The sequence below is a fragment of the Chroicocephalus ridibundus genome, chromosome 2 (assembly GCF_963924245.1).
Source record: "Chroicocephalus ridibundus chromosome 2, bChrRid1.1, whole genome shotgun sequence".
In the NCBI taxonomy this organism is placed as follows: domain Eukaryota; kingdom Metazoa; phylum Chordata; class Aves; order Charadriiformes; family Laridae; genus Chroicocephalus; species Chroicocephalus ridibundus.
The window spans coordinates 91,843,867-91,865,978 of NC_086285.1; the positions used below are offsets into that span (position 1 = coordinate 91,843,867).

Below are 22,112 nucleotides of genomic sequence, written 5' to 3' on the forward strand. Positions count from 1 at the left end.
AAGCTGGGCTAATAAAGGAGGGAGAAAGGGTGCCAGTTGCCTTTCTTGGCTGCTACACTCAGCATTAGGGAGACATCATTTATGCAGCAGACAGAGAGATTATACTTCCCGTGAAAGGCAGTGACTGTTTGCAGATGGAGACGTTCCTGGCTGTCAGAGGGAACACGCACACGGTCACAGCAAGGAGGTGATCACAGAACGCAGGTGTAGAGCTGCGGCTCGGAGACAGTGGAAAGACTTTTCTGAGGGACCTGGCTCTACGTGGGGATTGGTGGCATGAAAGGAGGCCGGGCATGAAAGGCTACTGGGTTGAGAACAAGACTGAAGCACAAGCTGTGCCCTGGGAAACTGGAGTACACGGGGAAGGGCGGATTCTCCTTACAGTTCTTTACCAGCCCTTGTTGTTTATGCTGTCTTATGTAGAGTATTTTAGGTATTTTCTACTAAAATAGTTGTGGTGGGACTCTCAAAGCTCCATTGGAAGTCCTGCAAAGCTCACTTTAAGGAAAAATTATATATAGGCAAGTCTCTGCCTCAAGCTTTTGGTTGGTTTAGGGGCCAACATAGGATAAAGTTTCATCTTTCTTTGGTTTAACAAGTTGAAACAGGATGTGTGGTGGTCCTGTAACCCTTCCTGGTTTATTTCTTCCTTTTTGTTAAGTGAAGGACATATATTTCGGGAGAGGGAGGGGTGTATGTGTGTATATCTGGAGAAAGGAAAAATATAATGACATATTCTTGTGCTTCTCTCTTTTCTTGAATATGTCATGGTAATGTTGTTCTGGTTGTATAAGACATTAAATATATTTTCTTAAGCAGATGTGTTTATTTCAGAAAAGGAAGTTGGGCTGACATCCTGTGTTTTCTTAGGGAGTCTGTAAACACAGAGAGCTCAACAATACGAGTGTATTTACACCAAGCCTGCGTTCTGCTTGAAACATTTCAAGCCTGGAGCCCTATTGTGTTATTAGTGAGGTGTGAACTCCAAAATCCAGAGGTGAGACTTCCAGAGCATATGCTTAACTGGTGCCCATGTGGAGGTTCCACAAGGTCCCTGCTACCTGTGCTTCTGTCAGGACAATTCCTGAGGCACATCAGTGCTACCCCAGCTGCAGGGCCCAAATGTGCTTCTGCCCTCGCAGGGTGGGACTGCTGTCTCAAATCATAAACCTCATACACAGCTGCAGGCTAGGCATTCTTCTCCGTTTTTGAGCAGTGGGGTCTAATTGACTGGATTTTAAGGGTGTTTTGGTTTTGTTTTTTTTTAAAAAAAGTGGTGCTGTTCCCATTTTACTGAATAGAACAGTAGCTAAATGGCTCAAATCCTGCTGAAATGATAATTTATTCCTCTGCTCAGAGGTATGTGAAGTCTTCCACTGGAACAACTTACTTAAAAGGAAATAAAATTATTACTTGTGGGGTTTTTCAATCATATTTTTTGTAGTCATATCACTTTGCTTGGATAATTAAATATCCATTGCACCAGAAGGGTTACCATCCATGCTGTCTTCCTGGTTAAAGACTTCACCAGCAATTCTGGCTCTGTTTTGTGAGAAAGGAAAGGATTTACAGCTGTGATCCAGATGAAATAAGGCTTCTCATCATCATCTATCATTAGAGACTCAGATAATTTGGAAAATGCAGACAGTCTTTCACATATCACGTATTTTTGGCTTGACTATTTTTTTCTTGGCTTGTGCTGGATTTCAAGCATATTTGGTTGTCTATAGGTAGAGAGAGTGTAGTCACCTTACTTTGGGCTATACGTTTCACTAGGTAATGAAACATCTGAAATTTAGTCACTGCATTTCTGGGTGCTTTAATATTCACATTCTTGTTATAAGTTGCTAACTATTACTTCTGTACTACAGCAATGGATAAATAGAGTAATGAGTGAACCTTACCTAAGGAAAATGCCTTGGGGCATTGTGGATCTTTTTTGGATTATTTTAATTTTATCACTTCGTATTTATCATACTTAGGGCTGTATAACAGCACCAAGGCTATGTTCTGAACTTCCATCAATAATAACCAGAGTTTCTTCCCCAGATCAAGGGCATGTGTAGTCTTTAATATCTACTTCACATAATTTTTGAGAAATAGAGCATGCTTGTGTATAAATAACAGCCTTAAAAAAGCCAAAAGGCTGAAGGCACACTAGCCCATCTGTCCTGCCTTTTTCTGTCGATGGCAGAGTGCTCACTATCTAATCTTTTCTAATCTTTTTGTTTAGGTTTACTGCAAGGGTTTCAGACAATGCAACTTCAGGTCCTCTGTTGAACAGACTGTTCCACAAGCTAATATCTCAATGTCAAGATAATTTCCCTGAGATTGTCTCTTTTTTACTTTCATTTCATTATTCCTTGATTGATTTTCACATACCAGCCTCTAAAGGTTACTGCTTTTATTCATAGTTTATTATGTCTCTTTAATTATCTCTCTGATACGCTGTACGTATTTAGCTAATTCGTATTTCCTTGTAAATCTGTTCCTCCAGCACTTTCTTGTAGCAGAGTCCTCCATGACACAGTGTTGCCTCTGACAGACATTCCCTCTGATTTAGGACAGTCCTCTTCTACCAGCTCACAGCTCTGCTCCCACAGACACTGTAATTGAAGGCCCATGAAAATATTGTTTCACATTTGGAGACTTAAGTTTGATTATTATTTTTTTTTGTGTGTTCTAGGTGCAGTTCAGCGCACTTTACTGCTGTGACAGCAGTCCCTATCACAGGCAGAGCCTATTGTCACACCTGTAGTTTGTGTTGCTCGGCACTTTCCATTATGGCATGATGTTTTCGTTGTTTATGAGTTGCCCATGTTAGTTATTTGGATTGACAGTTTTCATGGAGGGGGGGTCTCCAGCAGAGTTCTGCCAATGGCTGAACAGTTTTGAACATCTTGTCATGATTCTGTTGTTTTCAGGAATCAGCTAGGGAAAAATAGTTCGGGCCGTGTGGATTCTTACAAAGAGTTCTCCAAAAAGCCCTGGTGTCTTCATGCTTCAGGAAGAAACAGCAGAGCAGTTACCGTAGTTCAGCTCTCCTTGGGGAAAATCCTTAAGATTTGACCAGGTTGTTATCACATGAATATTGCAATTCACACATGTTTATCAAATTTTTACAGCAGACCATCAACATTATTCACTGGAGCTATTATTTTCACTAAGAATTCTCCAGCTCTCTGTACTACTTCAGAGTTGAGTAGGCCAAGCATAAAGCACAACTGACTTTCGTATACCTGCTAATTAACTATAATGTGAGATAAATAGAATGATTATCATGAGAAGATAACTATTAAACTCCCTAAAGTTGCAGTGTTTGCTATTTACTTTGAAGGCTATAAGCATAAGGAGTAAGATGTGTAGCAGGGGAGTAAAGACTCCATCCTCTAAAACAAAGAACCAGGCAGCTTTCTTTTATTGGCAGCGGGAGCCTTCAAAAGCAACCTTGGATGGCGGTGATTTCTCTGAGGCAAATCTGTCGATGTAATAATTTGGACTGGAGTTTTCAGTGCATCAGTTTTGAAAGTAGGGGCAATGAAAGGTTGTATCAGCCCAATGTTCTGTAAAATCTTACCAAGCAAGGATCAAGAAATTGTATTTCTGATAGAAGATAGGTTTTACACACTTAGAAGGCTTGAAAAGTAATCTTACTATGATGTTATATGTAAGTAAATAAATAGTGACGTCTGCTAAAAGCTGTAGAAGTAGTGACTTCTCTGGTGTAGAAAAACAACTTTTGAAAATTTTTGAGTATTATATTTTACATTTTATGCTTAAAATATTATTGGGCAAAAAGATTGTTTTGCTAAGGAGTGTTATCATAGCTATTCTGCTATAACCCTGACTTTTCTCTCTCTGTGCTCTGTCATTTTTATTTTGGCTTCTTTGTTAACCGTCAGCTACACAATCTGTACATACACAAAAGATAACTGTAGCAGCATAGTAATAAGAGGGGTACTGGACTAACTAAGAGAAGAAAACAATTATTGCAAATTTTGTTGTGCTTTATTTCATTCTTAGAACTCCAGCGAGATTATTGTATTAAGTATTTAAAATGCTGTCGCATTCCTTTGTTTTTCCTTGGCTATAGATGTTGCTTCCTCAGAAGTATTCTTGCACTCAATACAAACTTGTTTCCCTGGGAATAGAACACTGTGGCTATCGTTACGTAGTAGAGTCATGATTTCTATATACTACTATTATAGACGTTAACAACCAGTAATGTGGTCTAAACTATTACTAGGTGCTAATGTGTCCAGAAGGGCTTGCCAACACATGGAATTGAAATTGCTGCTTTGAAATAATCATTCCAGAATAGTTATTTTTTGATATCCAGGTGGATTTCGTTATTTCAAAATATGCAAGCCTTACTCCAATTTAAATCAGAGGAAGACACTGCTACAGTAGAATTTTGGAACTACTCGAGGCCTAATCTGAATTAGTGATTCCAGAGTAATATTCCAGAATCAGAATCTTCATAAATTTCCCAAACTAAGATAAACCGTAATCCTGGCTGCAAGACTAGATTATAAGCACATTTTAAAAATGTGAAATCTTTTTTTAGCTATTAGATACACTGCAAAATTATCTTCAGTTGGTGGGAACTTATCAGAACACTAGTAAAGTCAGCAAAACTATGAAATAAGCACAGTTGAAAGTCTTCCTCACTCAAAAGAAGCAGAATATTAGTCCCATACTGGGGAAGGGAATCAATTGAAGCTCTCCAGAACTGAGGTTGACCTATATTTCTTTCTTCCTCTTTGAGGACTAAGGTTTTTGCAGAAAGTGTCTTTGCCTGTCTGGCCCAGAGACGTCAGTCTGCATCAGAGACAAATTACGCATTTACATTTTGCTGCATCTGAAATATTTGGTCACAACTCTTTAAAGTGTGTGGTCTATGCATGTATGCATTGTATTGTATTTTTGACAAACAAGAAGGAATTTTAATAAACAAGTAGAATTTTACAGCCTTCTCCCAATGTATTTATTGCAGTACCCTAGGAGGACAAAGGAAAATGTCTTTTCCTTTTAGTTTGCAAAGTGGTAAGAAAACCAGATGGACGACTACGTATTTGCAATTCAGATTTTATTAGCAGGATATTATTTTAAAGAAAGAAGTGACCTAAGAAATAAAAATTTAAAACAGGCATGTGGTTTTCATATGTCATGATGTAATTCATTTCTTTGCTTTAAAAAATACCAAAAGTTTGAGGAATTTTAAGTTCAGTGTAGTTACTGTTAAGTTTTTCTTGAAAATCACCTGACATGTTTAAAGCAACCCACTTTCCAAGAGATCATTTCACTAGCCATTTGATACTTGGTAAGTGTTTCTCTGGAAACAGAAGTTAAAGGTACTGGATGGTTTAAAAACAAATGAACAAACAAAGGCAAATCTGGAAGGTTTTTTATTTTAAAATAATTTAGCATATCAGATACTGGACTGCTGTGGAGTCAGGCCAGTACATATCCTATGCATCTCAGCTTACAGTGCTCTGCATTACATAGTAGTTGCTTTCTCATGAGAGTTATTTGCCACTCTCTTAATAATCTATAATCTGTTTGTGGACATTTTCATTTATTTGAAGTTTAACAGAAAATTAACATCTGAGTTTGAAGTCCACTGTTGACCTGAATGTATGAAAGAGAGAAAGGGTATTCTTGATGCAGTTAGGGAGAAACTGTGGGCAGGATTCGAGGACAGGAGTTTTTATGCTCCCGTTCTATGAGCCCAAACCAAGTGGCTTTAAAGGCCATCTGCTCCTGATAGTATGTTGTCAGGCCAGTGGAGATATGTACAGTTACTTCTGAAATGAGAGGTAACGGTGCCCTAAAAATGTTAAGATACATGCTATCTTAACATTTTTAAGGGATTCTGGAGACCAAGTCATATGAGGAGAGGCTGAGGGAGCTGGGCATGTTTAGCTTGGAGAAGAGGAGGCTGAGGGGAGACCTCATTGCCCTCTACAACTACCTGAAAGGAGGTTGGAGAGAGGTGGGTGTTGGCCTCTTCTCCCAGGTGAATAATGACAGGACCAGAGAAAATGGTCTGAAGTTGCGGCAGGGGAGGTTTAGATTAGATATTAGGAGGAATTACTTTCCTGAAAGAGTGGTCAGGCACTGGAACAGGCTGCCCAGGGAGGTGGTTGAGTCACCATCCCTAGAGGTATTTAAGAAACATCTAGATTTGGCACTTCAGGGCATGCTCTACTGGCAGAGATTGCAGGGGTTGGGGGTTTTTTTGGTGTGTGTATGGTTGGACTCGATGATCTCAAAGGTCCTTTCCAATCGTGAAGATTCTATGATTCTATGATTCTATCTGGTTAGTACTTTTCAGGAGTTGTACATCTTATATCTGGGCCTGCTATCTTCATAATTGATTCATATTCTAGTATAAAGTTAACCTCAACATTTAAGTTCAAAATAACCTAGGTCACAGCTGACTGAAAGGATATGAAACTTGTGTACCCTATTTACCTTCTATCTGCTAAAGATATGCAGGTCTTTTAAAGGCATGGGGTGCCATATAGAAGCAAACATGGTCAGCCTGGGTAATCACTGTTACTGCTGTTCTGATCTAGGAACCCATCAACTGGTGTGAAAATCCCCAAATCTGTTGTTCTTGGGTTGCCTTGCTATGTAAGTACCTCAGATTTTCAGAGACTATTTGCCAATGACAGATTTGCAGGCTCTAGTTTCAGCCCATCAAAAGGGCTCTGAAAACCCTACTTGCACCTAGTAGTCCCAGCATTTCCAGGCTCCTGCTTCCTAATCAGAGGGCTGGAAGCTTTGTCTTGGCTGATTGACATGGATGGGGACTTCAGATGTTGTTTCTTTACAATGAATAGCAAGCCTACCTTCTCTTGTAGAGAGCACACTCTGAAAGTTCTTTTGCATTTGTTCCAAGTAGAGCCACTTGGAAGTGTCTGTATTCAGACAGTTGCATGTTATAAACAATTTTCCTAAAAAAAATACATAAATTCCTGATTCTGGATTTGAAGCTTGTAAATTTAAGGCTAGTATTGTCAGTGCATGCTGCAAGATTGAATCATACCTAGGTGGATTTTGATTGCCTTATAGAAATTCAAGCAGGAGAAAGCAATAGTAGTCCCTACAGAGTGTCTGAGATGATTAAAGCATTTGATTGTTCTTAACGTTCCAGGCAAAGGTTAAGCAGGATTCTGAATATTTGACACACAGCTTAGTTTGAGCTCCTAGGACTTTATAAATTGTGTGCCTACCATTTATGTTCTTCTGCATCATTCATCTGTATCTTTAGATCCCTGTTTTCATTGCACTTATCTATGTATACACACAGATATATATATGTGTGTGTCCACAAAACCAGTAGTAATGAGAACACTGATAAGTACCTGTGTACAGATGTCCGGTATCAGATTCATGTATTCATTCAGAAGTAGAAAACACAATGCATTCGTAACATAAGACAGGCTTTTATCTTCCATTTGTCTGTTCAAATTTGCAGTGAGGAATCTCTCTTCTCTGAAATAAGATGGTGACCCTAGTTCAGTTCCTGGTACATGAAGTGTCGAGATCACAGTTGACAGTAATTGGAACTAGGTAGGCATGGCTATCTCAGTAGAAACTATTTGAACGGGTCAGGAGACTCAAATATCCTCTGTTCTTCAAAATGCTGGGTATAGGTAAAGACAGAAGAATGTTTCATTGAACAGTCTCAGAAGTTGCACCTCTTATGTTTATACATTCATGTTTATGTACAAACATACATTATGTTTATACATAAAATGTTACAGCTCAAGAGGATACCTGATTAGCACTTACAATGTATATTGATAGCAGAATATGTTCTTCCCCTGAAAGATTTCAAAATCTCTTTGAAATCAATGGTATTGAGGATATAGCTTTTAATCTTAAGGTTTTTTGTTCTTTGAAGCACACATAATGAATTCTTTTTAGTCTAAAACTGTTGGGGGGGGGTTGTCTGTTTTGCTCTGAATGGTGTTCGTTTCTGCCTCATATTCTGCCTGAATAAATAATCTCAAATGTATCTGAAGTAGAGCAGTTTTGCTAGCCTGCTTAGTGGTACTTATAAAATAGCTGAGGAAAATGACCTGCTATTGCTGCCTTGCTTTAGAGTGGGCTGACTTACAGTTCTGTTACCAGTCAGTCAAAATCCATTGTTTGAGCGTTGCATGACTGTCGGTCGGCATACCGAACCACTGCAGCCAAATGAATGCCTGGCAGGAGAGACACTCAACTACCTATCATTTACGTTTGGTAAAACATGTGAAGTGACAACACAGAGGAAAATTAGAATCAATCAGTGGAAGCCAAAAGCTGTTGAAAATTTTTGTAGAGAGTGGTGACTCGACAGGGTGAGTGGCATCAAGAGACTTTGGATGAACCGATTCACTTTTATTCCTGAATTTCCTTCCTGCACAAAATTGCCAGTTTTAGCAGTGCTGGGACAAATCATGTGAAGTCTGAGAGATGTGGGCTGGTGTCTACTGGGAGTAACAGACAAAATGTTCATTTTCATCTCTGGTGAAACTGAGATGTAAGGTAGACTTCCAGAAACAGGATGGCTAATATATTATCCAGCTCTGCTACTTCCACTGTCACTATCTGAAAGGGCCCTGTCAACTGAAAGACCTAACACCAATTTTTAAATTTATCTAATTTTTCATCTACATTGGCTTTAATTTAGACCGAGATTAGGGAGGAGAAAGGGATAAAGATGTGTAGTGCTATCTAGTTTTTTACTTTCCTTACTTAACGTGAATTTGACAGCCATTTTGTACAATTTCTGTTGTTATTTCATGTATACACTGAAGCTGTTCCTCTTACTGCTGTCTCTTGGGAGAGAGATTCATTAAAAGTGTTAATATAAAATTTTCATTGATGAGGACAGTAAAGGCACATAATTGTGAGTTAATAATAGTCCCTTTAAATTTCACACTTCCGATGGAAGTTCTGATAACTTCTCGTAACTTCTCATACTTACAAGCTTTATTCTATCCTCATTTTCTGTCTGTAAACTTACTTTGTTATCTGTTTCTTTTCTTTTTTTATCTAGGCATAACAGATCAAAATAATTAGCTGCTGTTATTCACACATTAAATTATCCCTCCAAGGAAAGAAAATGATTTTAAAATGTGACATAATTAAGCAAATTGGGGTAAAAACTTACCCGCATATTACCTCTCTAATTTTCATTTAAAAGAAAATATATCTACTTTTCAGAGCTATTGGTGATCTAAGCAAGTGATCTAAAAGAAATAAATAAGAAAACCCTCTGAGATGTGAGGTAGGAAGGAGAACACAAAAGACTGTTGTGCCAATACCTGAGAACAGGGCAGCTATTTACGCCAGGTCATGCCTCATTTCATGAATCTGTCTGGCATGGTGAACCGAAATTCCAGAAAGAGGGTGATGGTGCTGAACTAAACTTTTGTGGTGTGCTTTTTTCTGTCTGAACATAAGATTTCAAAAATAAAACTTTTTACAAGATGAGACTTATATATAGTAATGACTGGGACGATCAATTAGAACATTATATATAAAAAAAAAAGGCAAAACTAGAGTTTCTCCTGTTAGGAATACTCATCAAACAAAATTTCCTGTTGCTTTGTTTCAAATAGTTGATATGTTTCCAGGATTGATTTATGTATTGTAGTATAAAGAAAAAAAAATATTGAAGACTGTTAATGCCTCTCATTTTTGGAGGAAGTTCTTCTCACTTAACCTCTTGTTGTCTGCATGAGGATAGCCGAGTTATTAACTTCTTAAAATCGTAGTTTTCATACGCTCAGTGGACCTTCTTAGCTAAATTCTGAAAAGATTTGCCTCGTTTTATCTTGCTGCCATGTTCTCCAAATCTGTTCATTTACTGAAATGGCGATGTTTGGTGTCCACAGAGTGATTGAACATGCTTTGTCCAAGCATTGGGACTTTTCAGCATTTTTTAACTTAATTTCTTCCATGAAACTAGGTTCTGTTCTGATACGAGGAAGTTATAAGAATGCTCAAAATATGCTTTCAGTGCCCTACTTAGGACTTCTAAGTGACTTGTAATGAAAGGTTCAAGCCATTTCGATTTGTCAGAGTGGAAAGTAATGTGGAAACAAACGTAAAAGAAGAAATGAGGTCTAAGAACAGAGTGGGAGAAGGATCAGCTTACTCCCAGGAAAGAGGGAGTGTGGTTCTAAGTGAAAGGATACTGACTTTTTATTTTATTTTTTTTTAATAAAACATGTCTAAAGCATAATAACTGCATTTAAAAATATTAACACTTAACACAAAGGAATAGTGAAGTTGGAAAAGTGAGCACTTCTACCTTAAGAAATAGCACAGCTAAAGTTGCTAATTGTACATTATGTCATCCTTTAACTTTTTTTCGTGTACGTTTTTCAGAAAGCATGTGCTTTATCAGAGATGCTCTGAAGCAGATCACTGAACATCTTGTCTTGAAAACACTGGAAGGGCAAGGCAGTTAAAACTTTATATAATTTGCATTAATTGTGCTCACTTTCTACGTAGTTAAATGGAAAGATGTAGTCTGAGTTACAAAAATGCTAAGTGCTCACAGCTGCAAGAGCCATCAGTGGGAACTCTTTCTGAACACTAATCTCTTAAACCTAAAGCTTTATTTTTGAACTGGCAGCCTAATTAGGGGCACCTAGGGAATTTTGGCTATTATGTCTCTTACTCTGTGCCCCTTTTGGAGATGGGAACTATCCTCCCATATAGTACTGGCAATCCATGTTGCCGAGTGTACTATAGAAACTAATTCTTTGAAATTTATAAGCACTAAGAATCCTCTGTGATGGTATTATGGAGTAGCATACTAGGGCATTAGTAAGTCTGAGTTTTGTCTGATGTTAGCATGGAGCTACATGAGGAATACCAGAGATAAATAGAAATATGAATAAAACAGAGCACTTGTGAGGACAGAATCACAGAAGGGTTGAGGCTGGCAGGGGCCTCTGGAGGTCCTCTGGTCCAGCCTCCTGCTCAAGCGGGGTCACCTAGAATCAGTTGCCCAGGACCATATCCAGATGGCTTTTGAATATCTCCAAGGAAGGATACTCCAGAACCTCTTTGGGCAGCCTGTGCCAGTGCTAAGTCAGCTTCACAGTGAAAAAAGTGTTTCCTGATGTTCAGATGGAACCTCCTGTGTTTGTGCCTGTTGCCTCTGGTCCTGTCACTGGGCACCACTGAAAAAACCCTGGCTCCCCACTCTTTGCAGCCTCCTTCAGTTATTTGTACATATTGATGAGATCCCCTCTTAGCCTTCCCTTTTCCAGGCTGAACGGTCCCAGCTCTCTCAGCCTCTCCTCGTAGGGCAGATGCCGCATTCTCCTAATCATCCTTGTGGCCCTTTGCTGGACAGATGTGATGCGAACAGAAAAAGAGAGAATGATAATGCCCATGGATTTGAGTTGAACAAGAATGATCAGTCAAGCGTTTTTTATAATCTAGACAAAATGTTTGCATTTATTATTTTTATGTGTAATTTATAGGTATTCTTACAATTGTTAAAACAATCATATTAAGCTTCACTACAGTGGGACTTCCACCTACTTTCTTACCTATCTTTATCTATGAAGCTGCAGACCTATTGCCTTGATTGTTAATACTTGACCTACCAGTAGCAAGAGAAAGCTGACATTTAATAGAGAAAAGAGCTTCTAGTTTTGTACAGTGGGTCTTTCAGAGTCTGTAGGAAGCTGAGCTACCGTCCTTCTCTCTAGCCTTTTTTTTTCCTCACTAGGTGCCACTAGAAGGGAATGTCTTGGGCAGTATGTGATATGTGAGAGGTGTGATCGCAGCCACCAGTGCCCCTTTGAACTTATTTCCAGGGATTCTATAGCAGTGCAGGTTTTCTTATTAATTTTCAAAGAGTAGACATTGCCATCTGATTTCTGACAAAGATGATAACTCTAATTCCAAAACTGATAGAAAAGACTAATAACTGTAACTCCTGAAATCTTCTTTACTTGGAGCAGACAATGTACACTTTTTATGAATTTCTGTAATTCTCTAGTAATTAAGTACAATTTTCAGTCTTGATGGCATACCATGCATGCAGACAGAAATTCAGCTATGCACTTAAAAGAAATCCTAGCTTTGTGTAGGCATTCAAATTCATTTTTCTTCTGTTTTGTCATTTCATCTGTGCCATACCACAACTGGGATCAATTTCACTATCTCTTTTAGGCCTATGACATATGAAGAGATGCCACATAGTTATTTAGAGATCTTTGGCCGGTACAGACAAAGATAAACTTTCATGTTTTCTGTTTGGTTTTCATTCGCAGTGCATGCATTGGATCCCAAGACCCTTATTGTGGCTGGGACATGGTGATGAAGAAATGCACAACGCTAGAAGAAAGTCTGAGCATGAGTCAATGGGAGCAAAGCATTACTGTGTGTCCAGTAAGTCCAAATACATTCATTTGTCTCTTAAAACTTTTGATACCATGCGAATGTCATGAAAATGAGCTGGCATAGATTTTTTGAGCTCAGAAAACTGTATTTAGTGCCATTTTCCTCAGGCGTTCCCATCAGATTTTAACAGGATATTTAGTTTCTTTTCTGTTTCTTATCAAACTACTTATATGATATGATCAAATTATTTATAGTACTTTCAAAAGGTAGTTGTTTTTTACCTGTAATGTCTGCGTTCCCACCTTGAAAGCAAATGTTCACTAAGATTAGAGATATTAGTATTTCTTTGCAGGCTTTTTCTCCATTTTGTACTTTGAAAAAATTTAATCGCTAGTGGTATTATCTTTTCTTTGCGGATCATTATTGCTAATGTAAAAGGCCATACAACATCTTTCAAAGTTCGTGAATTCTGTGAGTTAAGTCTCACCCACATAAATGACAGGAGTGATAATTGCAATAAACTTAGTGTTAATATTTGCAGTGGCTTAACACTTCTCTTTTATAATGATTTTGAATAAATTTAATATAATAAAAAACAAACAACAAAGTTGATTTATATTCCTCCTTTTTAATGTGGTTCCAGTGTTGTTTTAATATTGATTCTTTCCCTCACTCCAAAGAGCACAAAAAGAGGGTTAACAAGGATCTTCCTTGTACTACTAAGCTCTTTCCCTTGGAGACCCATGCTGCTTTGTCTTTGCCTTCTGCCCACAGAGCCATGGAGAGGGAACCTTTCCAACTCAGTTCTGCTTTCATCGCTAGTGAGGACTTCTTGAACTTGTCCCCATTCATAGAATCATAGAATGTGTTGGGTTGGAAGGGACCTTTAAAGGTCATCTAGCCCAACCCCCCTGCAGTAAGCAAGGACATCTTCAACTAGATCAGGTTGCTCAGAGCCTCATCAAGCCTGGCCTTGAATGTCTCCAAGGGATGGGGCCTCCAGCACCTCTCTGGGCAACCTGTTCCAGTGTCTCACCACCCTCATTGTAAACAACTTCTTCCTAATGTCTAATCTAAACCTACCCTGCTCTAGTTTAAAACCATTGCCCCTCGTCCTATCGCGACATGCCCTTGCAAACAGCCCCTCCCCAGCCTTCCTGTAGGCCCCCTTCAGGTACTGGAAGGCCGCTATAAGGTCTCCCCAGAGCTTCCTCTTCTTCAAGCTGAACAGCCCCAGCTCTCTCTGCCTGTCCTCGAAGGAGACGTGCTCCAGCCCTTTGACCATCTTTGTGGCCCTCCTCTGGATCCGCTCCAACAGGTCCATGTCCTTCTTGTGTTGAGGGCTCCAGAGCTGGACACAGTACTCCATTCACCACTGGAGCACATGCATCTATGCTCATATGCCATCCATATTCTGTTCTCCATGTGTTTAACAAGCTCCTTTTAACATCTTACTGCCATTCCCCTCTCTTAAGCTAGGCTTTGTTTAGTGAACTGCAGATTTGCAAAAATACTATAAAGTTCTGCAGCTTTCGCTTGTGATCTCTACAGAAGTTGCAGCAGCCTCTTATAGATACAAATCATTACACTGATTCTGAGGTCCTTGAGAACTAGCTCCTGTGTTGTGACTGTCTGTGTTTGACATTAAATAGTGATTCTTTAAACAATACCTTGTCCTGTCCTTTGCATCCATGCTCTCACATACTGGCCTAATAAAATAGGCTTACATTGGATTCATCTGCCTTAGCATTTTTTTCTCAAATCAGGAGCAACTTTGGGGCAAATACTCCGATTTTTCACATTTTCTTTGGTTCACATCACCAAGCAGTCTTGAAGCACACAAGCCACGTTACTTTCAGATGGATGAAATTAAACCAAAAATGTGCTCTAACTACTACTAGACATTTGATCCACGGCCAGAGTGAGACCCAAGTAAGCCCACAAAATAGGTATAGTGTACGTGTCGAGTCTTCAACACCAACTGTTTTATTTTCCAGGCTTGCAGTTCATGTGAGTACCACTTGCTTATATAGGCATAGCCGTTGCTTCTCAGAAAATCTGGATTCAGTCACCAGCACAGTCCTTGTCTCCCTGATTGGCGAGTAACTAGATGCACAGTAGAGTATTTCCAAGTACATGGAGTATATCATATCACCCTGTGGTAATCCCATAGGCTAAAGGTGGTTATGTGGAGGGTTTGCTGGTGGCCTAGCTGGGTTGCTGTTTTAGGAAGGATTACTGGAATGGGTTGGATGGTTGATACTTGCATAAGCAGTCTGCCTACTGCTTAGTCTTTGAATTCTGGCATTGACCCGTATTTTCTTTCGTTGATACTAAAAAAGGGGGCCAAGAGGGAGTGGAGGGGGAGGGAGGAATGGTTTAGAAACCAGACTTCAATTCCGTGCTGTTCAACTGGAAAAACAATTATATATGACAGTTGCGTAGGATCTGACAGCCTAGTCAAAGCAGAGGAGCGCCAAAGGATTGCTCAGAAATTCATCCGCAGCTGTGAGACTTATTCTGCATATCAGAGATGAAAAGATGTAGCGAGCCTCCAAAGGAATTTTGGAGTTAAGAAGATTGGGATTGCGTAATATAAGGAAAATTTTAGAATTAACTGTATAAATTGAAAAGCATGGTTTCACCACTTTACTGTTGTAAACCCCGAACTCCAAGTAACGCATTATTGAACAAATTTGGAAACTTCATAGAAATTTTCCTTTAGTAACACTTTAAAGTGTTACTTTAAAGAAAGATCTGACAAATCACTATCAATTACAATTTTGCTTAGTGAGGCTTTTAAATATTTGGTTTTATAGCATTTTTATGTGCCGTATTCACAGAATATATAAGCCAAGATGTAATTAATTTCATTTTGTAGCCAACTGAGTTAATGTGCATCCTTGACATCTGCTATATATATTTATGATAATGTTGCAGGCAGAACATAACAGAATATTAGAAGTCTTCTATCCTCCCTCTTTTGGTTCCAATATCTTAAATGTTACTAAACCTACACTGGTCTTTTTAACACTATATACAATTTGTTAGATTAATGCATGACCAGTTTCTTCTAAACTCAGATCAGAGAGAGGCGTGTTTATACACTAGCTTAGCCCAAAATTAAAAGTGTGACCCGTTGCACTTGAGAAATTATTTCCTAGGGAATTATTCATATATCTGAATATTTATTGGCATGTCATGTTAGATCAGAGAGGGGGCTAGGAGAGGTAGCTGAGCATTTGTGTTACTGTCTCTCTGAACTTTGAAGATAATTTGTGACAAATTTGTTTGTTTTGGTTATCTTGCATTGATTTAATCCTCAAGTTGTTTTTTTAGGTTATTGTTTCAGTTGGCATGACTAAACCAATTGTGCATGAATATAGATAGTAATTAATACCATGCCACATACATCTATTTTGAGCTTCTTCCAGTTGGTCAGATATCCCCATTATTCATCCAGTATTTTTACAGTGGTGAAGGTTCATTGTTTTGCTGAAATGTTTTCCAGTGGGACCACTTGCAATCCGTCATTTAAAAGTACACTGACTGACATTATCAAAGAGCTGTTTCAAGGAAAGTAAAAATAATTTTTAGAAAAGCGGGTTTTTTTTACATGAGTACGCAACATGAAATGGCTTTTTTTTTTTTACAGCTGTAGCAAATATTGTATGCAGGGAAAGGGATGGAAAGGGATGCATGGGATCTCACCTGAATTCATTAGCAGCTTAAGGAAATACTCCAGGGCCACTGAATTCTACACAAAATAATCTCAAACGAAAGAGCTCATGGCAGATTTAAGGACTGGGTCACTGAAGATGTGACCTTGACTCAGAGTGCAGACATACAAACCAGCAAGACAAGGTGGGTGCAGAGAGGCTCAAGACAAAGATTGATATTTGGAGGACATTAGGAAGGAAGAAGAGAGTAGAGGTATCTGCAGAAGGGAAAGGGTGACAAAAACAGGGTTGTAGAGAGGGAAAGCAGAGTATAGCCGTGACAGGAATGTACAGCCATATTGTCTGCTTGATTGTGATTTTCCACTTGAGGCATGTCAGATGGTGAAAGATTAATGGGCATAGGTTCTGGTGAGGGCTAAAAAAGGCCCGTCATCAGTACATTTTTCTTTCTGATAGTCCTTTGATGAAGTTGTTTGATATCACTTGCGAAAGGGAGATAGTAAGAGAGAGAGAGCAGGTGAGTCATGGGGAACAGCAGAGACTGCAGTGGGATGATCTTTACAGGAGTAAGGGGGAAAAAGTCAAGAGAAACCTGCCATCAGTATGTGCTTCTCAGCTCAAGCTTTCAAGGTGAGTTTTGTGAATACTTTCTCTGCCACTTGATATAAATTATGGTAGCCATAGACAACTGTAGCTTTAGTTTATAATTTTAGGTCCAACAGTGAAGATGCTTTGGTGCAGCATAGAAATAGAAAACAGTAAAGACATTTTCATATCTCTGACATTAATTGGATTGCTAGTTTACAGACTATATTTTTTAGACCAGCAGTGTAAGAGAGAATGGATTTACTTGTTACTTAACTAGAAGTTAAGTATTTTCTGTTGTCCTATGAAGAACAACAGTGTATATATTCTGCATGAGCAAAGGCCGGTGAGTTCTTTTCAATAAACATCTGTCAGCAGCATTTTGAAATGGTGGATTATGGTTATGTCAGTTGTAGCTGGCAGAATACACGTAGAGCTGTTCTGTGGAGAAGCTATAGCTGTGAAAAATAAATCATGAGAAATGTAATTAATAGTGAAATAACGGAACCTTTACCACAGTGGAAAGAATCAGCCAGCACCCAGTGTGGCAGTGGAAACATGCCTTGTGCTGTAATCACATCTCTTGTATCTTCAAATCAGTAGTGAAATGTATCCTTCCCACACCTCTGTTAAAATGAACAATACTAAAAATAGCAAAGGGGGACACTATTTCAGATCATTCATTCCTGGCAATCTACAAGTGTAGTTCCTATTCCAATATATAAGCAAATGTTAAAGTGTTAACATTCTTACACATTTGATAAAATATGCATGACTACAACTAATATGTATTTATTTTTATCTGAGTGAATTTAATGCTATTTAGCCTGCACTTGCTAGTACTGGTGTTTTGACTGAAAGTTAAAGTGTGACAATCAAAACGCAAATCCTTTAGTATTTAAGTGAAAAAGTGGCTATCATTTACATTTATGATCATAGATTTGTCAAGATTGCTAAAAGAATTAAGAATATGAAAGCCTATCTTTGTTACAAGAGCTGAATTCCCCATGTCCAGCCCTGTTTTCTTGGTAAGTTCCGGTAATCATGGAGGCTGCTGCGGTTTCCATTAGCCCATTTTGTTTCAGCTGGACAGTAAAGATTTGTTATTAACGTGTGCTATGGCTGCATGATGGAAACATTCCAGTCAAGATGAGAATGGTCTGGCCCTTCCAGCCAAAGGCATTGAGAATTGCCTTCAGCAGGAGCACGCTGTCTCATCATGTAGGGTTAGCTGCTGCTTTTTGAAGATGTTTTTAGGATTTATAGATATAATTCATCTGATGTTTAGAGAGAGTAGTATTTAAAACCACATTTCACTTTTATGAAATGGTGCTATATGACATGTGCTTCAAAAAACTGTTGTCAAAAAAAGACACTCATCAGGGAGATTTGAGGTTGATTCATCCAGTTTTGTTACCCTGGACTATTATCCTCTGCTGCCTCTTCCTTTTGAATTAGGTTTGGGTTTCCACAAGCATTCTTGCACATGCTGTTTTACAGCCAGTGTCCAGGTTCCTAATCACAGGTAGACTTTAGGAAATAGGGAATACTGTCATCAGAAGGTAATCGAGAAAGTGAAACTCCACTTTCTGTTGCATCACTGTAGGCAGGCATGGTTACGAAAGGTAACGGTTAGTTGTGATTATTGTTAGTGCTACAGTGGTGGCATCCAGTGTCCCAGATGGGTTGGAGGTGGTGGGAATTATGCAGCTACAGAAATTATAAGGGGAGCTTGCTGTCTGGAAGGTATGCCTCTCCAGTGGCAGCTTTTCTTGTTGGTGACTGAAGGCCGTACCTCCATGTACTGCAGAATTAAGAGGTTGTATGAAGGAACTGTCAGGCCCCAGGTAAGCCTTTGTGTTGTCTCTATTTCTAGATGAGGAATCTGACAGTGGATGGGCATTTTGGAACGTGGTCGCAGTGGAAACCTTGCACTCACACTGACGGTGCCAGTGTTGGCTCCTGCCTCTGCAGGACACGTGTGTGTGACAGTCCTGCTCCTCAGTGTGGAGGCTGGCTGTGTGAAGGACCAACCATGGAGATTGCCAACTGTTCCAGGTACACAAAACGATTTCAGGTTCCATCGCTTATGGTTTAAACGTTTTTAACTTAATCAGAATAGAAGCTACCCTTTGAAATCTCATCTGCGATGATGAGCACAGCCAGTTCTGTGCATGAAACAGCTCACGTCAATGTCCACAGAAAATGAGACATTTGAAAGTATCTCTCAGGCTTTGTGGGAGAGAGAATGAGCCCGATGGCAAATAGTGATTTCAAATGCTGTGTACCAAATAATATTGTCCTCAGCTAATTTTAACAAAAGCTCAGAAAGAAAAAAAATCAATGTTAGGTAATGTCCAAAGTATGATGTTTTTTCGCAGTTCTGTAGTCATAAAACTTTTTTTTTTTTTCTGGAAGTCAGAACTGTTTACATTTTTGGAAGTCTTATGTCACTGTTGTATTCCCCTATTCTGCCTTGGGAAAAATGTTTTCATTATGTCTTTTGGTTGTATCATGACATCTATTACCAGTCTGTATGCCACTCTTTAGCTGCTCTTTTGTCTTCCTCAGGCACATAACTGCTCCCAGAAAAAACAGTGAGAGCAGATCGCTTCAAAGAGATTCAGAACACTGCATATTCTGAACTGCATTAGTTTGTTTAAAACATTACACATACTTTAACTGCAAGATGAAACTTATATACTGGTGCATTCTGCTTATTGTCAGTGATTCTTTCTGCTTTTGTCTCTACTTTTTTAAAAAAAACAAACATCAGAAGCACATCATGGTAGTGAATAAAACTGATTATCCTTCTGCACAAGATAACTGCAAGCTCTGTAAGTCAATTTTAGGGAAATTATTAAAAACATAAAAATACAGTATGTAACATCAGATCAGGAGAATGGTAGAAAAGAAGCATGCTGTGAGATACTGAACAATCAAACAACAGTTATTGGCTGTCAGGTTTAGAAGGCAATTTGGAACATGATTTGGGACTCTATTCACGTACTACCATTGGCAATATTACACTACTATTTTAACATCTTACTTCTGTTAACACTGCTAGAATAGTAATTGATTCACGGAATTCATGGATATCCAGGTATTTTGTTCATTTTACCACTTGGGAAGACATTGCACCAACAGAGATACTATTTTTTTGTCTGTGTTACCAGTCATAGCTGATTATTTTTTTCAAAAGCTTTTTTCTGTGTTATCAACTCTTATATCCCTTATAATAATAAGACATCAAGATGAGTGAAATTTAAATTGGTAATATTTGTGATAAATTACTTGAATAATCGTATGTCATTTTTATTACTGGATTTAATTAGTTTTCATTGTTAAAAAAAGTGATTTCAAAATCAAGCTATGCACTATTTTAACTTTTGCTTTTGTGATGAAACCTCAAGAATTCATTATAGTTTAATTTTTCTTGATTTTTCTTTGTCTTCTACCAATACAGAAACTGCAAGCTAGCCATCAAATGGGTAGAGAACTGCTTGAAGTGCATAATTTTTTGCTTAGGATAGGGTATGTAATTCCTTTTGAGATGTTTGGTCTAGCATATGTTTTCCTAGGGTGTATTGGCGAGGGACAGGAGTGCCCTTTCCAAAAGTTCACAAATGCAGGGTACAGCATGTGAATTCTGTTCGGTTTTTTTGTTACATTGCAAATAAGGTATTGGTGCCTTGTCAGAGTATCTTGTTGAAATTGCGAATTAATGCACTTCGACACTTGCTTGTCACTCTTTTTCCTTTAATCCCTTTCCTTTCAGAAGAGGTAGCAAAACTTGACATTTTAATCTCCCTGAAAAAAAAGGACCCACAAATAATAATTAGAACAATGTGTAATTAAAAGTTATCCTCAGAACTTTGATACAGGAGTTTGCAGATGAATTTTACCCAGAATAAAGTGACAGAAAGCAACTAAATAGCGTCATATCTTTGTACTTAACTTCTTGTGTAATGTGGTCATTTTAGCAGTTGCTGATTGCAAAGCATGGAATATGGAAGGATCAGAGCACCTTTATTTTAGTTCTATATTCTTTAAGAAATGGAACACGATGCAGTATTAATGACTTCTACAGATATATTAATGGGCCAGACTCTGCTGTCAGTCACACCTAATCAGCCATTCGCTATGTATAACAGATGACAGAGCCTGAGCTTTTTATTCTACCAGAAATGGAGGCTGGACACCATGGACTTCTTGGTCACCTTGTAGTACCACTTGTGGAATAGGCTTTCAAGTTCGTCAGCGTTCCTGCAGCAATCCAACCCCTCGACATGGAGGACGCGTCTGTGTGGGACAGAATCGTGAGGAGAGGTGAGCTTTTTTCTACTGTCTGTTTTAATTTCTTCTGTTCAGCTGTATTCCACAGGACATTTTCTCCTTTACCTGCCTTGTTTTTCTCTTCCCTTTCCCTTCACTCTCTCTTTAACTCCACTGCTGCACAATAGCAGTATTCCCATTAGCAATGCTGTGGGTCTGCAGCGGTTCTTTCATCTTTCACTTAGCTGCGTCCCACCCGAGCCAGCTGAGAGCTCCTGGTAGTGCCAGAGAATTGTGCTGAAGCACTGTGCTGCTGTCCCTTGAGACCCTGAAAATTGATTCTCCTTGAAAATTGATTGCAGTGTGTTTGAATTGTAGCTCGCCCAGCCTCAAGACCTGGAATTCAGAGCAAAATATAGTAAGGTCATAGCACTGTGTTACTGATGCTGTGAGTTCATTTTTTCTGTCTTAAATGAATTAAGCATCTATGTAACATGAAAGGAAGTTTCAAGGGCTTTGTTTTATATTCAATAAATATAATACACCTTGAACTCAAATATCTTTTAGTAAGGTTTCAGGGGGGGTTTAAATGGTTTGTATATATATTAACCCCTGAGCAGATCAAGTCAGCTCAGATTTTGATTTCACCATCTACTGCTTTGGCACTGGGCTGGATATTTTGTCCCTAGCTCTGCAATGTAAAGTTCAGGGCTCTGATTCCATTTTACATTCACCCTAATGTCTCTAATTTGTAGTCTGTGTGTTAGGAATTTTAACAGGAATTAAATATTTCTTTAAATCAAACTAGAATATATTCATATAAACTGCAACTCTTAGATGCATTATGTTGTTGTTTCCCAAGGCATGCCAAAAAGCTAGATAGCAGAAGACTGATGGAGTACTGTAGTCATCCAAGAGATGTATGTGGATACGTTTCCTCTCAATACGCACCTGCAGCTTACTTCAGTGTTTCTGTATGGATGATTCAGTATCCTATATTGCTGTTGGATGAAAACAAGATTCATTTATGATGAGGTTTCAGTGAGGGATTTAATTAAACAGCAACTCTGGGATTTCTTCAGATGAAAAGATTCCATTGAAGGAAAGCTGCATCACACATTTATGTATTAGCAGATCATGAAGGACCTGGTCTTTCTAACTCTAAATGTAAAGGATCAGTATCACAGAAAAAGTGAACAC

The 22,112-nt window shown here is 38.7% G+C and overlaps 1 protein-coding gene across 4 annotated transcripts in view; it reads left to right on the top strand.

The window, feature by feature from the left end:
- SEMA5A (semaphorin 5A) overlaps positions 1–22,112 on the top strand; it is a 350,644-nt gene that overhangs the window by 245,081 nt on the left and 83,451 nt on the right. For all 4 annotated transcript variants that reach the window (XM_063326183.1, XM_063326186.1, XM_063326184.1 and 1 more), the window contains 3 exons: positions 12,303–12,420; positions 18,514–18,695; positions 20,823–20,966. In XM_063326183.1, coding sequence (XP_063182253.1) covers positions 12,303–12,420; positions 18,514–18,695; positions 20,823–20,966 — 444 coding nt within the window. The remainder of the gene's footprint in view (positions 1–12,302; positions 12,421–18,513; positions 18,696–20,822; positions 20,967–22,112) is intronic.